Source organism: Pundamilia nyererei, unplaced genomic scaffold, assembly GCF_000239375.1.
Source record: "Pundamilia nyererei isolate P.nyererei 1_Seehausen unplaced genomic scaffold, PunNye1.0 scaffold01203, whole genome shotgun sequence".
Taxonomy (NCBI): Eukaryota; Metazoa; Chordata; class Actinopteri; order Cichliformes; family Cichlidae; genus Pundamilia; species Pundamilia nyererei.
Window position 1 is genome coordinate 2,773 of NW_005188604.1, and position 13,326 is coordinate 16,098.

At 40.1% G+C, this 13,326-nt stretch overlaps 1 protein-coding gene across 1 annotated transcript; it reads right to left on the reverse strand.

The window, feature by feature from the left end:
* Positions 1-1,429: 1,429 nt before the first annotated feature.
* On the reverse strand, positions 1,430-11,297 carry LOC102192391 (uncharacterized). Its single transcript, XM_005755320.1, has 3 exons — positions 11,244-11,297; positions 6,083-7,543; positions 1,430-4,709 (listed from the first exon to the last, which is right to left on the reverse strand). The coding sequence occupies exons 1-3, from the start codon at positions 11,252-11,254 to the stop codon at positions 2,804-2,806; spliced, it is 3,378 nt and encodes a 1,125-aa protein (XP_005755377.1). The 5' UTR covers positions 11,255-11,297; the 3' UTR covers positions 1,430-2,803.
* Positions 11,298-13,326: the final 2,029 nt, after the last annotated feature.

Consider the following 13,326-nt stretch of genomic DNA (forward strand, 5'->3'; position numbering starts at 1 on the left):
GTCAGATGCATAAAACTGCTCTTCCTGACATAAACACTGAGGCACTGGAACTTCTCTCTGAGTAGAGATGTCAGTGCTGATCAGTAATCAATAAGTAATCAGTGTTTTTTAATAGTAATGTGCCATCTGTTAGCAAAAACAAACAAACATGTGGTGTACATCTGAACATGTAGTATAGAGAGTATCGGGGCTGCCTGATGCTTCTTGACTTGTTTGACAGCAGGGGAAGGATCTCCCAATGTTTCTGATAGCTGATGGAGTTTGTTGAAGCTCGTACCAACATGTGCTTTGGCTCCTTCGTCCACTCACCTTTTCATCTCCTCCAGTTTCTGGACCTTCTCTGTGTCTCCTTGCTCCTTTATCTTCTCAATCAGGTAGTCCAAGTGGACAATAGTGGATGCTGAATCAGCTTTCAGAGCGATCTGCTCCAGTCTGACAACATGTTGGTAGGACTCATCCAGGAACTGGGAATTCTCGGCTCTCAGCTGTTTCATTTCCTTTTCAAGATTTTCTGAAAGACTCAATATTTTCTTAAATTCTATTTTATTTCCTGTCTGTTTCAGGGCTTCTTCATGTTTCTGATTTCTCTCTGTTTCACTTCAGCCAGCTTGATTCTCTTTCAGGTTTTGGATGGAGGCTTTCAGTCTGATTCATTTAACACTTCAACTGTTGTCATCAGTTTTTAAGGATTAGATTTTCCCAAGAAGTCTGTCAACTGATCCATGGAGCTCAGAATCCACACGTCTCTGTTCATGGAGCATAATGGAGACGGAGACAACAGCCCCTCCCTAACACTTCCTACCTGCTCCTCCTGTGTGAGTCACGGCTGGAGATATGAACCAAGATGGAGCTGAATGCTTTACAATAAGAACCAATCAGAGAGCCTGTCTGTATTTTTTCCATCAGTTATCATCATCGATACTCGTGGATCTCACTCAGGTTACAAATGCAGGTTTTGGATGTTTTTTGAGCTGACTGATGTATTTTTTACCTGCAGCCTTCACACAGCGTGAACACTGAGTGTTCAGACAGGCCTCAAATGTTTCACCTTGTGATCTGGAAGAAAAACATATAACACAGTGCACACGTTCATAATTACATGTGATGATATACTGCTGGTGTCATGATGAGTGTTTAGTGCTGACACCAAATAACAATCAAAGTTATTCAGGTGAAGAGTCAGTGATGAATAAGGAGGACCAGGAGAGTCACACACATCCAAATAAAGCACGTTGTGTAATTATATATAAATACATAACTATATTGTTGTTACTACTGGTTGTTACAGTTACTTCCTTGTGTTAAATGTTAAAATGGTTTAAGAGGCATGTCCCTGTTTCTCTGGTGCAAACAATAAATTGAAAGTGTTTGAGGAACAAAGAGAAACAGAAAATCAGCCGATGATCCAGTGAAGACACTCTGAGCAAAGTGACTGAATGAAGCAGAACTTTTATTGAGAATTGACAAAAAAGTGCAAAAAGCAGGAGATGATTTAATATGGAAGAACAGAATATAGAGAATTTAAACAAAGTCCAACATGAAAGGATCCAAATGTTTCTACTTGGCCTGAATCATCAGAAATATTTCAAGCAGCCATTCAAAGCATGAAGACATATGAAGAATCCGAGGCATCGATCAAATGGAAGAAGATCATGTTATAGGACTGGACTCAGAAACACTGAAGAGTCAAAGATGGATTGAATATTTTTACACTGTGTCTGAGTTCAGTGTCTCCAACCTCCTCTGTACTCACTGTTTAGAAAGACAACAACTTGTCTCTGGATCTGGAGTGACATGTTACTGTCCCACAACCACTTCACTGAGTCACCATGAGAGGAGCAGCAGAATAAAGCTCACACTGACAACAGTAGAACAACTTGACAGAAACACATGTATTTGTGGAGAACACAGTTTAGTTTGTGACATCAGAGACAGAGGGAGCTGTTCTCATACACTATTGTACTGATCATTGAACAGCAGGGGGCGTCCTCACTGCACTTACAGCACAGCTGGCAGCTCAGACCAGCTCTGCTCTGCATAATAACTCACTGTGGGGTCTATGTCGTAATATTAGTCATAAGATGTTACATAAGTACAAATACCTGTGTGAAATACATGTATGTTAATAAAGAAAAAGCAATAAATCAAATGATTTTCTATAAATGAGAAATTATATATTCGTTTTATTAACTGGATAAAATATGAAAGCACAAATGATGTTCCCGTCTTAGCAGGAGGCCCTCATGTCTGCATCAAAAATCAATTCCTCACATTCAATTAACTATCAGCCGCTATAAAAATACAAAATATCATTACCACATGATTTATAGCTCTGTACATGAGACCTTTGAAGAAAAGGTCACCATGTTTCACTGATCAGTCATTTTCACGTTGTTTAAATGCTATAAATTCAACTCTTAAAAATTTGGGGAATTTTTATATAACAATTTCTTCTCGAGGCGAAAATTATTTTAGAAGTAATTAACTTTTTTCTGAAGGCAGCACCAAAGCAGATTGAGCCACATGCTGTGTTTGGTACTGATTTGATGCATAAAACAAACACTGAGCCACAGTAGCTTCTCCTTAGGACTACAAAACTGCTAAACAAACTGACTGCTCTCTAAGTAGAGATGTCAGTGCTGTTCAATAATCAACAAGTAATTTCTAATATGCATTTTTAATAGTAATATGCCATCTGTTAGCTAAACAAGAAAAACCTGTGGGGTACATCTGACCATGTAGTATAGAAAGTATCAGAAAAAAGAAGCCATCTACACAGCTGCCTGATGCTTCTTTACATGTTTCACTTATACCAGGCCAAGGATGTCCCAATGTTTTTCATAGCTGATGGTATTTGACTAAACTTGTACAAATATGCTGCTTTTTTGGTTTTTTCATCCACCCTGCTTCTCATCTCCTCCAGTTTCTGGACCTTCTCTGTGTCTTCTTTCTCCTTCATCTTCTCAATCAGGTAGTCCAAGTGGACAATAGTGGACACTGAATCAGCTTTCAGAGCGATCTGCTCCAGTCTGACAACATGTTGGTAGGACTCATCCAGGAACTGGGAATTCTCGGCTCTCAGCTGGTTCATTTCCTTTTCGAGATTTTCCAACAGGGTACACTTCTCCTCACTTTCTTTTTGATACTTTTCATATTTCTGCTCCTTTTCTCTTTTGTTCTGTGATAAAACAGCTACTGTTTTCATTGTTTTGTTCACTTCCTCTGTAAGAGTTTTTAACTCACGCCTCTGTACCTCACATTCTAGCTCATTCTTCTCATACGTCTTTTTCATTTCTTCATTCGTCTTCATTACCCTCCTTGTCTTGGTCACAAATGTCCACTTTTCTTTCACATGATCTGATGCAGGACACTTGTTGGTACAAACAGTGCAGCGACCTCTTTTCATGACTTCACAGTGTGCAGGTTTCCAGCCAATTGTGCATCCAGGATAGTGACAGTTCTCCTCACAGACTATACAGCAGACAGCTGCTTCATAAAAAACTAAACCCCACATCCCACTATCAATGGGATCTTTCACTTTGTAGGGCTCATCAACTTCTACAGTGAACCTCTCATTCCTCTTCATCTCTTCTTCATGTTCCTTCATAGTTTTTTGGATTTTTTGAGCTTCTTCATGTTTCTGTTCTCCTTGGCTCTTTAGAGTTTCGTGGATTCCTTTAACTTCTTCAAGATTTTTCTTTTCTTCTCTCTGTTTTTCTTCATGTTTCTTCAGAGCTTCTTGCATCTGTCTGATTTCTGTCTGTTTCAGTTCAGCCAGCTCGATTCTCTCTTTCAGGTTTTGGATGCAGGCTTTCAGTCTGATTCGTTCATTTAGCACTTCACCTGTTTTCATCAGTTTTTGAGGATTAGATTTTCCCAAGAAGTCTGTCAACTGATTCATGTTTTCCTGTGTAAGTTCCCATGAATGCTTTGAAGACGTATTTTCTTCTGTTCGGTCTTCATACTGTGAGTTATTAAACAGGAAGTGAACAGGCTCAGTCTTCTCATTTTTTGCACATTTAATTGCTGCAACTTCAAGAGCTTCAAGAACATTTTCAGGTCTGCTTCCATCTGAGTGTGTGATCAGAGCTATGATGTTTTTCTCCATGTTTTTTCCAAACAAAGACGTCACTGAATCAAAGACATACAGCAGTCGGTCACTCAGTCGATTATCACTCGCCTTCATGACCAGACCCACTGCATGAACTTCATGGACTCCATCATCTGATCGAAACAAGTCTAATAATCTGTGACTGATGATGTCATCTTTTTCAGTCCCTCTGGTGTCTCCATATCCAGGAGTATCGATGATGGTCAGAGAGTAGGGCAGAGTTTCATCTTCAAAACCAAAGATCTCGTACACCATCACATCTGATGTCTGACTTACTGTCTGACCTTTTGTCTGACCTTCTGTCTGATCTTTCTTCTTCTCCTCCTCTATGATCTGAAACCAGACTCTATCCTCCCACTTCACTCCCATGGTGTAGTTGAGCAGAGCGTTGATCAGAGTAGATTTTCCTGCTCCTGTTTCTCCCACCAGTAAGATGGTTCTGTTTGTCTTGTATGGATTTTTTTCTCCAACAGTGATTCTTGTCAGAGTTCCAAACTTGTGTGTCTTTGGTCTCAGCTGGTAGACATCAGGGGGTGCTGAACTGATGAGAAAACTGTTTAAGATGATGTCTTCATGTGGTGATGAGTTCAAACTGATCCTGCAGAGAAAAGAACAAAATGTCTTCAGTACACATGTAAACATTATGAACATGTTACTACAGTTTAACATTTAAAACTGAGCCGATCCATCTCTGCTCAGAATCAAAAGTCACATAAAATTAAACGATTTTTTCTTTTAACCATTTAGATTCATATTTTTTCTGTCTGCTCTCCCAAAGCATTAGTGGTCACACTGATATTTTAAATTATACGTTATATATTTCTGAGACAAAGGTGACTGTGGAGGGTGACAGCACGCTGCCCACATGATCAGAAGACAGCTTTTTTTTCTCATTTCTTTATCAGTAATTCACAGGCTGAATACATTTCTTTTCTCCCTCAACCTTTCATTGGGCTGGCATGACACCATCTAAGTGGGTCACAGCTGTTGCTGGCCTGGATTCCTACAGTTTCAGTTTCATTTGTAGTTTTTATTGTCATTATTTGTGACACTCATGCTCTTCATCGATCACAGAAATGTGGTTTCTGTGATCGAGTTCATTAGTGTTGTGTCACGCTGAGAGAAGTAACAGTTTGAATGCTGAGGGTGAAACAAACCCAGCACAAACTTTCACTGATGTCTTTCAGCAGCGACATTAATCTGTACACTTTGTCTCCAATTCTTTTGATTGATGTGTGAGACAAACAACCACTGGTCCAGATGTGTCAAAACAATGATTTTATCAAACACACGTGTGGGAAGAAATACACCATCACAATCCTCAGCATAAATCTCCACTAGAAAGCACACTTCAAATGATTTTTAAATGTCAGGGTTCACGCCCTTTCTTGCGTCAAGCAGATACCTAACATGCATAAGTTACAGTTAATGACAGTCACCACACTTCTTTGTTGACAAACTTTAACACACTTAAAGAGACATTTTCACCGTCTTCACACCAGGTGTTTCCTGTTATTTGTTCTTCTTCTCACTTATCTCTGGAAGATCATGAGCACGTTCTGTAAAAAACTGTCGCTCTGCAGGTACAAATTGCAGTGACAAGCAAAATTATGGCTTAACTCTAACCTAGAAATGAGTCTACTTGCTGTGTGCGTGTGTAAGCATGCATGCCCTGATCTTTACTACACTCTGTGTCACCTTTCACCACGAATCATCTAAAGCCAACTTTTTATGAACACATTTTGCAATATGTCTAAGAAAACGATTATAATTACTTCATTTTATAAAAGTTTTACCAAAATGCCACTACTCAAGCTTAATAAAGAGGATATATTTCCCACAACTTTTAATTATCATGTACCTTTGAAAAGAAAATAGTTATTAATAATAATCCTTACAATTAAAATGTATACATTAATAATAATTATAAAAGTCAGACACTCTTCTGTAAGTGCTGTCAGTTTAACATACCGCTGTGCTTTGGCTTCTTCGTCCTCTCTCCTTTTCATCTCCTCCAGTTTCTGGACCTTCTCTGTGTTTCCTTTCTCCTCCATCTTCTCAATCAGGTAGTCCAAGTGGACCATAGTGGACACTGAATCAGCTTTCAGAGCGATCTGCTCCAGTCTGACAACATGTTGGTAGGACTCATCCAGGAACTGGGACTTCTCTGCTGTCAGCAGTTTCATTTCCTTTCCAAGTAAATGAACATCCTTCTCTTTTGTTGATGGTTCATTCTTCTGACCTCTCCTTATCCTGGTCACATATCTCCACTTTCCTTTCACATGATCTGATCCAGGACACTTCCTGGTACATGACGTGCAGAGACCATCTATAAAGACCTCACAGTGATTTAAGGGCACCGTGCATCCAGGATAGTGACAGTTCTCCTCACAGACTGTACAGCTGACAGCTGCTTTAAAACCCGGCCCACACATCTCTGCTCTGATAGGTTCTTTATGTTTAAAAACTTCAGCAACAAATGGAGGGACCTCTTCAGTCATCATGTTGTCATGTTTCTCCAGAGCTTCCTGACTCTGTTTTATCTCTCTTTGTTTCACTTCAGTGAATCTGATTCTTTCTTGCAGGTTTTGGATGCAGGCTGTCAGTCTGATACTTTCTTTTAACACTTCAGGAGATGCTTCTGGCTTCACAGGTGTAGTTTCTTTCAGGAAGGCTGTGAACTCTTTCATTCCTCTCTCTGATCTTTCAAAAATTGGCTTCAGAAATTCTTCTTCCTCATCTTCAAGCTGGCAGTTATCAAACTGGAAGAAAACTGGCTGATTATTCTCATTTTTGGCACATTTAATTCCTGCAGCTTCAAGAGCTTGAAGAGGGTTTTTAGGTCTTCTTCCATCTGAGTGTGTGATCAGAGCTATGATATTTTTCTCCATGTTTTTTCCAAACAGAGGCATAACCGAATCTAAGATGTACTTCAGTCGGTCAAACAATTGATTATCACTCGCCTTCATGACCAAACCCACTGCATGAACTTCATGGACTCCATCCTCTGATCCAAACAAATCCAATAATTTTTCACTGATGATGTCATCTTCTTCAGTCCCTCTGGTGTCTCCATATCCAGGAGTATCGATGATGGTCAGAGAGTAGGGCAGAGTTTCATCTTCAAAACCAAAGATCTCGTACACCATCACATCTGATGTCTGACTTTTCTCCTCCTCTATGATCTGAAACCAGACTCTATCCTCCCACTTCACTCCCATGGTGTAGTTGAGCAGAGCGTTGATCAGAGTATATTTTCCTGCTCCTGTTTCTCCCACCAGTAAGATGGTTCTGTTTGTCTTGTATTGATTTTTTTCTCCAACAGTGATTCTTGTCAGAGTTCCAAACTTCTGTGTCTTTGGTCTCAGCTGGTAGACAGCAGGAGGTCCATCAGATCTCTGATCACTCTTGGAGATGATGCTCTCATATTTCCTTTAGATAAAACATAGATTATGTAAATAAAAAATGATATAATTTGTGTAACTGAAGTGTTTTCCCCCTCTGTCACAATATTTCTGACGACTTTTCAGAGATTATTGGCTTTGAATGTTTATTCTCAAGCTTGGCGAATGGTTTTTCACCTTTTCCCTCAAATCATCACTTAAAGTCACAACTCATGCTGCTGTTTAGTCTAGTATTATTTTGTCTCAGTTTGCCTATGTATGAGCAGTTCTGTGCACATTTTTATTGACTTTTTAGGAATCAAAATTTCTATTCATTTTTAGTTTTTCTTTAAAACAGTAAGAATAGACTTAGCTAGTTTTGCTACGTAAATCTGTAGTTACTTATACTTTTAGAAAAGGGATTTATCTGGTAACTTTTGGATCCTCCCATTAATTAGGGGATTAAGAGCACACTAGAGGGGTGTGGAGGAAATGTTTGTTTTTTTGGTCAAATGTCAGCTGGGACAAAGGGAGGTGTTAAAATGATTTGTGTAATCATATTAAGTTAACTTTCATTTATGTTTAAGTTGTAAAAGATTTTTTCAGAACACACTTCCGACTTGATTCTTTGAAAATATATGGTATTTATTTCGTGGTAAAATACAAACCAAAAATCAACCCAACAATCCTGTTGCCACCCATAGCATTTTCTTGGACTGTTTTTCTGTTTTGGAAAAGGCTATGACACCAACAAATGAAATCTAGAATTTTCTGATTTGAACGCATTTGTTGTTATTCTTTATTTTTGTGATTTGTTTTTGGTTTGTTTATGTCAGGCATGGTGTGGAGGCGAGGAAGAAGGAACCCAAACGCAGGACTCGCAGGTAGGTGAAGACTGGTGAAGGTTTATTATAAGGAGTGGATGAACAGAGGGTGAACGGACACTGACTGGCTGGACAACAGAATGGCGGACTGAACTGAGGGAACACACGGGAAGGACAACATAACATCAATGACACGACAGTGAACGAGTAGAAACAGAGGGCTTAAATACACAGACTGATGAGGATGATAATGAGAGAGCGGTGAGTACACAGCTGAACATAATCTGGCTAATGACACAAGACGAGCTGACACAGGAAAAGCAGGAGTGAGCACATGGAAGTGGAAAAATAAAGTGAACATGAACAAAACTGAAAACACTGGGTCACCGACCCTGACAGTTTATGTTTTTGGGTTATTTACAAGTTTTAATTGTAGGTTAATATTTTGCTTCATTTTGTTTTGTGTTATTTTTTTCATGTTAAGTGTGGTGGCAGATTTCTTTTCTCATGTATTAATCACATATTTTAACCATATCACTTTAGTATAGTAAGAGCACTCCTGTCACCAGTTTGTATGTATGTGGAATGTGATCACAAGTGGGGCCCAAGAGGTGATGGTTGGTTGGAGCTTTTCTTAGAATGAACAGTTAAGGATCTGCTAATAATTGATCTGCTGTGGAATGTGGGCCAACATGTAAGAGTTTGTGGATGTTCTTTGTCTGTTTGTCTGTATATAAGATGTAAGGGCGGTGGCCACAATTTAGAGATGGTCCTGGTGTTTCACTGGGATGCTCTCTCCACATTGCAATGTGTTTATTAAACCCACTTCAAATCAAGCTCACTGGGTGTGTTGCAGGTTATTGTTAAAATTTCCACAACATTAAGTCAGTCAGAAAGAGCTGTAGGGCCATTTTGTATAACTAAAGGGACTGGTATAGGACCAGCATGCACTGGGGTGGGCCTATGGTTTGTTATCAAAGCAGGAGAAGCAGCCGGAAGGAAGAAAGATGGATATTTGTTATCGCTTGCCAAACTGGAAAAATAAACCATAAAATGCAACTTTTGAGTTTGATCATTGAGCTTCTGTTGCCTGTGCTCAAAACATTACCACTATAAAAGAATTTCAGTCAGAGGACATTCACAACTACAGCAGTGAATCAGAGTCTGGAGTAATCACAGTGATAGATTCTGGGGACAGGAGTAGCTGTCCAAATGGGTTGAAAAGGGTTAGGTGGGATTGAGCTAGACATGAGCAGGAACTGATGAACATCCATCCATCCATTCGCTTCTGCTTATCCTTTCCAGGGTCGCGGGCGGCGCTAGAGCCTATCCCTCTGTCAATAGGCTTTCACTGATTCTGTGAGGGTTTTTTGTTTACATCGAAACACAAATATTTGAATCATTAGTTCATTGCTTGTTTGACAGTCCTATACTTTACTGGTGCTATGCCAACATGTTATGTCATTAACTACATGAAAAAAGAAAGAGCAAACCTTTTGCTAAAAAAAAAGGTTGCCCCATTTTGTTTAGTGTATACAGTGGTTTGCAAAAGTATTCGTTTTGGGGTTTGTACGTGCTTTGTCGTGCTTTACAGCTGCTCTGTGACGGCCTCAGAGGTTGTCTAAGAGATTACTGGGAGCAACAACACCATGAAGTCCAAAGAACACAGCAGACAGGTCAGGGATAAAGTTATTGAGAAATTTAAAGCAGGCTTAGGCTACAAAAAGATTTCCCAAGCCTTGAACATCCCACAGAGCACTGTTCAAGCAATCATTCAGAAATGGAAGGAGTATGGCACAACTGTAAACCTACCAAGACAAGGCCGTCCACCTAAACTCACAGGCCCAACAAGGAGAGCGCTGATCAGAAATGCAGCCAAGAGGCCCATGGTGACTCTGGACGAGCTGCAGAGATCTACAGCTCAGGTGGGGGAATCTGTCCATAGGACAACTATTAGTGGTGCACTGCACAAAGTTGGCCTTTATGGAAGAGTGGCAAGAAGAAAGCCATTGTTAACAGAAAACCATAAGAAGTCCCGTTTGCAGTTCGCCACAAGCCATGTGGGGGACACAGCAAACATGTGGGGGACACAGCAAACATGTGGAAGAAGCTGCTCTGGTCAGATGAGACCAAAATGCAAACGCTATGTGTGGAAAACTAACACTGCACATCACTCTGAACCATCCCCACTGTCACATATGGTGGTGGCAGCATCATGCTCTGGGGGGGCTTCTCTTCAGCAGGGACAGGGAAGCTGGTCAGAGTTGATGGGAAGATGGATGGAGCCAAATACAGGGCAGTCTTGGAAGAAAACCTCTTGGAGTCTGCAAAAGACTTGAGACTGGGGCAGAGCTTCACCTTCCAGCAGGACAGCGACCCTAAACATAAAGCAGGGCAACAATGGGATGGTTTAAAACAAAACATATCCATGTGTTAGAATGGCCCAGTCAAAGTCCAGATCTAAACCCAATCGAGAATCTGTGGCAAGATCTGAAAGCTGCTGTTCACAAACGCTGCCCATCTAATCTGACTGAGCTGGAGCTGTTTTCCAAAGAAGAATTGGTAAGGATTTCAGTCTGTAGTCTGTAGATGTGCAAAGCTGGTAGAGACAGACCCTAAAAGACTGGCAGTTGGAACTGCAGCAAAAGCTGGTTCTACAAAGTACTGACTCAGGGGCTGAATAATTACGCACACCCCACTTTGCAGTTATTTATTTGTATAAAATGTTTGGATTAATGTATGATTTTTGTTCCACTTCACACATGTGCACCACTTTGTGTTGGTCTTTCACGTGGAATTCCAATAACATTGATTCATGTTTGTGGCTGTAATGTGACAAAATGTGGAAACGTTTAAAGGGGGCCGAATACTTTTGCAAACCACTGTATACCTCATAATTTGTTCAGTTGTTTTAATAGTACTCACTGTGTTGCCATAATGAGCTGTGAGGATCAAGCAGATGTGATGATACCTGGGAAAAATATGAGAGAAAATAAATCTAAGCAGCCATCCTAGAAAAATAATTGATTCATCCATCCATCCATTCGCTTTTCCTTTTCAGGGTCGCGGGGGGCGCTGGAGCCTATCCCAGCTACCCGGAGTACCCAGAGGGAACCCACGCAGACACGGGGGAGAATTGATTCACTTCAAGTTTATCAATATAGCACCAAATTGTCTACTGTGTTTATTCTGTAAAGAGCCGACTGCCATACACTGTGTGCAGCAGGCAGAATATTTGACACACAATGCAGAATGACCTACAGAACTCAGCTTTATTGCTGGACTCAAGAAGAAGAAAACAAACTGGAATACACATGAACTAAACAGACAGGCAGAACCACACAGTGGGGAATGATGGACAGTGTGATGCTGAACAGAGGAAGACGAACACAATAAATACAAGAGGGAAACAGAGCAAAAAGGGAACACCTGGAAACACGGCAGGTAACAGAACACAAAACAAAACAGAACACAACTCACACCGACAGGAGACTATCAAAGTAAAACAGGAAGTACAGAAAAACACAGACTCTGAGACGCAGACTGGGTACAGGCAACGACAGGAGTGACAGACACATGACTGAGGAACAAGGGAATAAATATAGAGACAAGACTACACATGGGGTATGGAACAGCAGGGAGGCAAGACAATGAAAGCCTAAAGACTCAGATGACCTAACAACATAACCAGAGGGACGAGAGAGCAAGGCAAATAAACATGACGAGGAACAGAAAAATAAACATAAAGACAAGATGAACGGGACCAAACACCAGAAAACCTAGACTAGAAATACAGATAACTAAACTAGGAACCAGTCACACAGAGAACACTATAATGAACAAACAAAATTCAAATCATAAATACAAAAACACTGTGATGATGACCCAGATACCCCAATAGCTACAGTGTTCTGGAGAAAGCTTTAGCTATCAGACAACCCCATATGAGCAAGTACTTGGTGATAGTGGGAAGATGTATGTCAGTGTTTACTTGTTAGCTGTAATATTCTGGTGTACTTTCACTTTCGGACTACAATAAATGAGCAGCATAAGAACATGAAACAAGCTGTGGCTTGTTTAAGGAACAGGAAGGTGTTTTAGTGCATAGCATCCCTCTGTGCTCTTCACACATCATGACACAAGGGCGTAGATTTGGTTTAGGCGTTGGTGGGGACGGATGATTCAGCCACCGAACGCTGCCCTGTTTCTTATTTTTTCCCTTTTTGTCTTTGCTTCTTGATAATAAAAAAAAAGAAGTAAATATACTTGCCTACATGTGCTAGTCTACATGCTTTTAAACCATTTAAAATCACAATTCATAGTTTTATATGTGAATTATATAATGTTAAATTACTATTAAATAAATGACTAAGTATTTTAGGCTTTAGTTTATTTCAGCCATATTTCATATAAATCAGGTATCATACAAACATAAAAATAGCTTCAAATACAGTCATGACAATAAAGAATATGACTTTAAGGACTTAACAACATTACTTCAGTTACACCAACATCTGTTATATTTTGGCACTAAGGGAACACTCAATGACCTGGTGGTTTTTGTCCATAAAACTACTCGTCTAAGATGACCACAAAGCAAAAGATCTCTCAGCAACATTATGCAACATTTGAGGCACTACTGCCCCGATCAGATCAGTGAGCTGGGATTATTTATTCTAAACATGAACTACTGTTACAGCAACAGACATTAATACTACTGGTGTCCCACACAACAACTCAGTGTCCTCTATGTGAAGCAGCCAAACACGGGCCTGCTCCTCTCACTAACTGAGGTAAACTGCTGGCATATTTGTTTTACATCTGTACTGTCCAGTCTCTGCTGGTGGACATACAGCAGCATTGTTTAATCTCATTTGAGTCATTGTTGACCTTAGCCATGTTTTTAGTCTTCTGAGAGCACTGAAGCTTCTTTCAGCCTCAGTACCTGCGTTTTATCCTGAGATTAAAATTATTATTCTGTGCTTGATGGGCCTCACCTTTGGCCCTG

Coding starts and splice junctions, on each gene's coding strand:
- LOC102192391 (XM_005755320.1), bottom strand. Junction 4,710..6,082: donor GAAGAAGCCAAAGCACAGCG/GTATGTTAAACT, acceptor TTTTCTCTGCAG/GATCAGTTTGAACTCATCAC.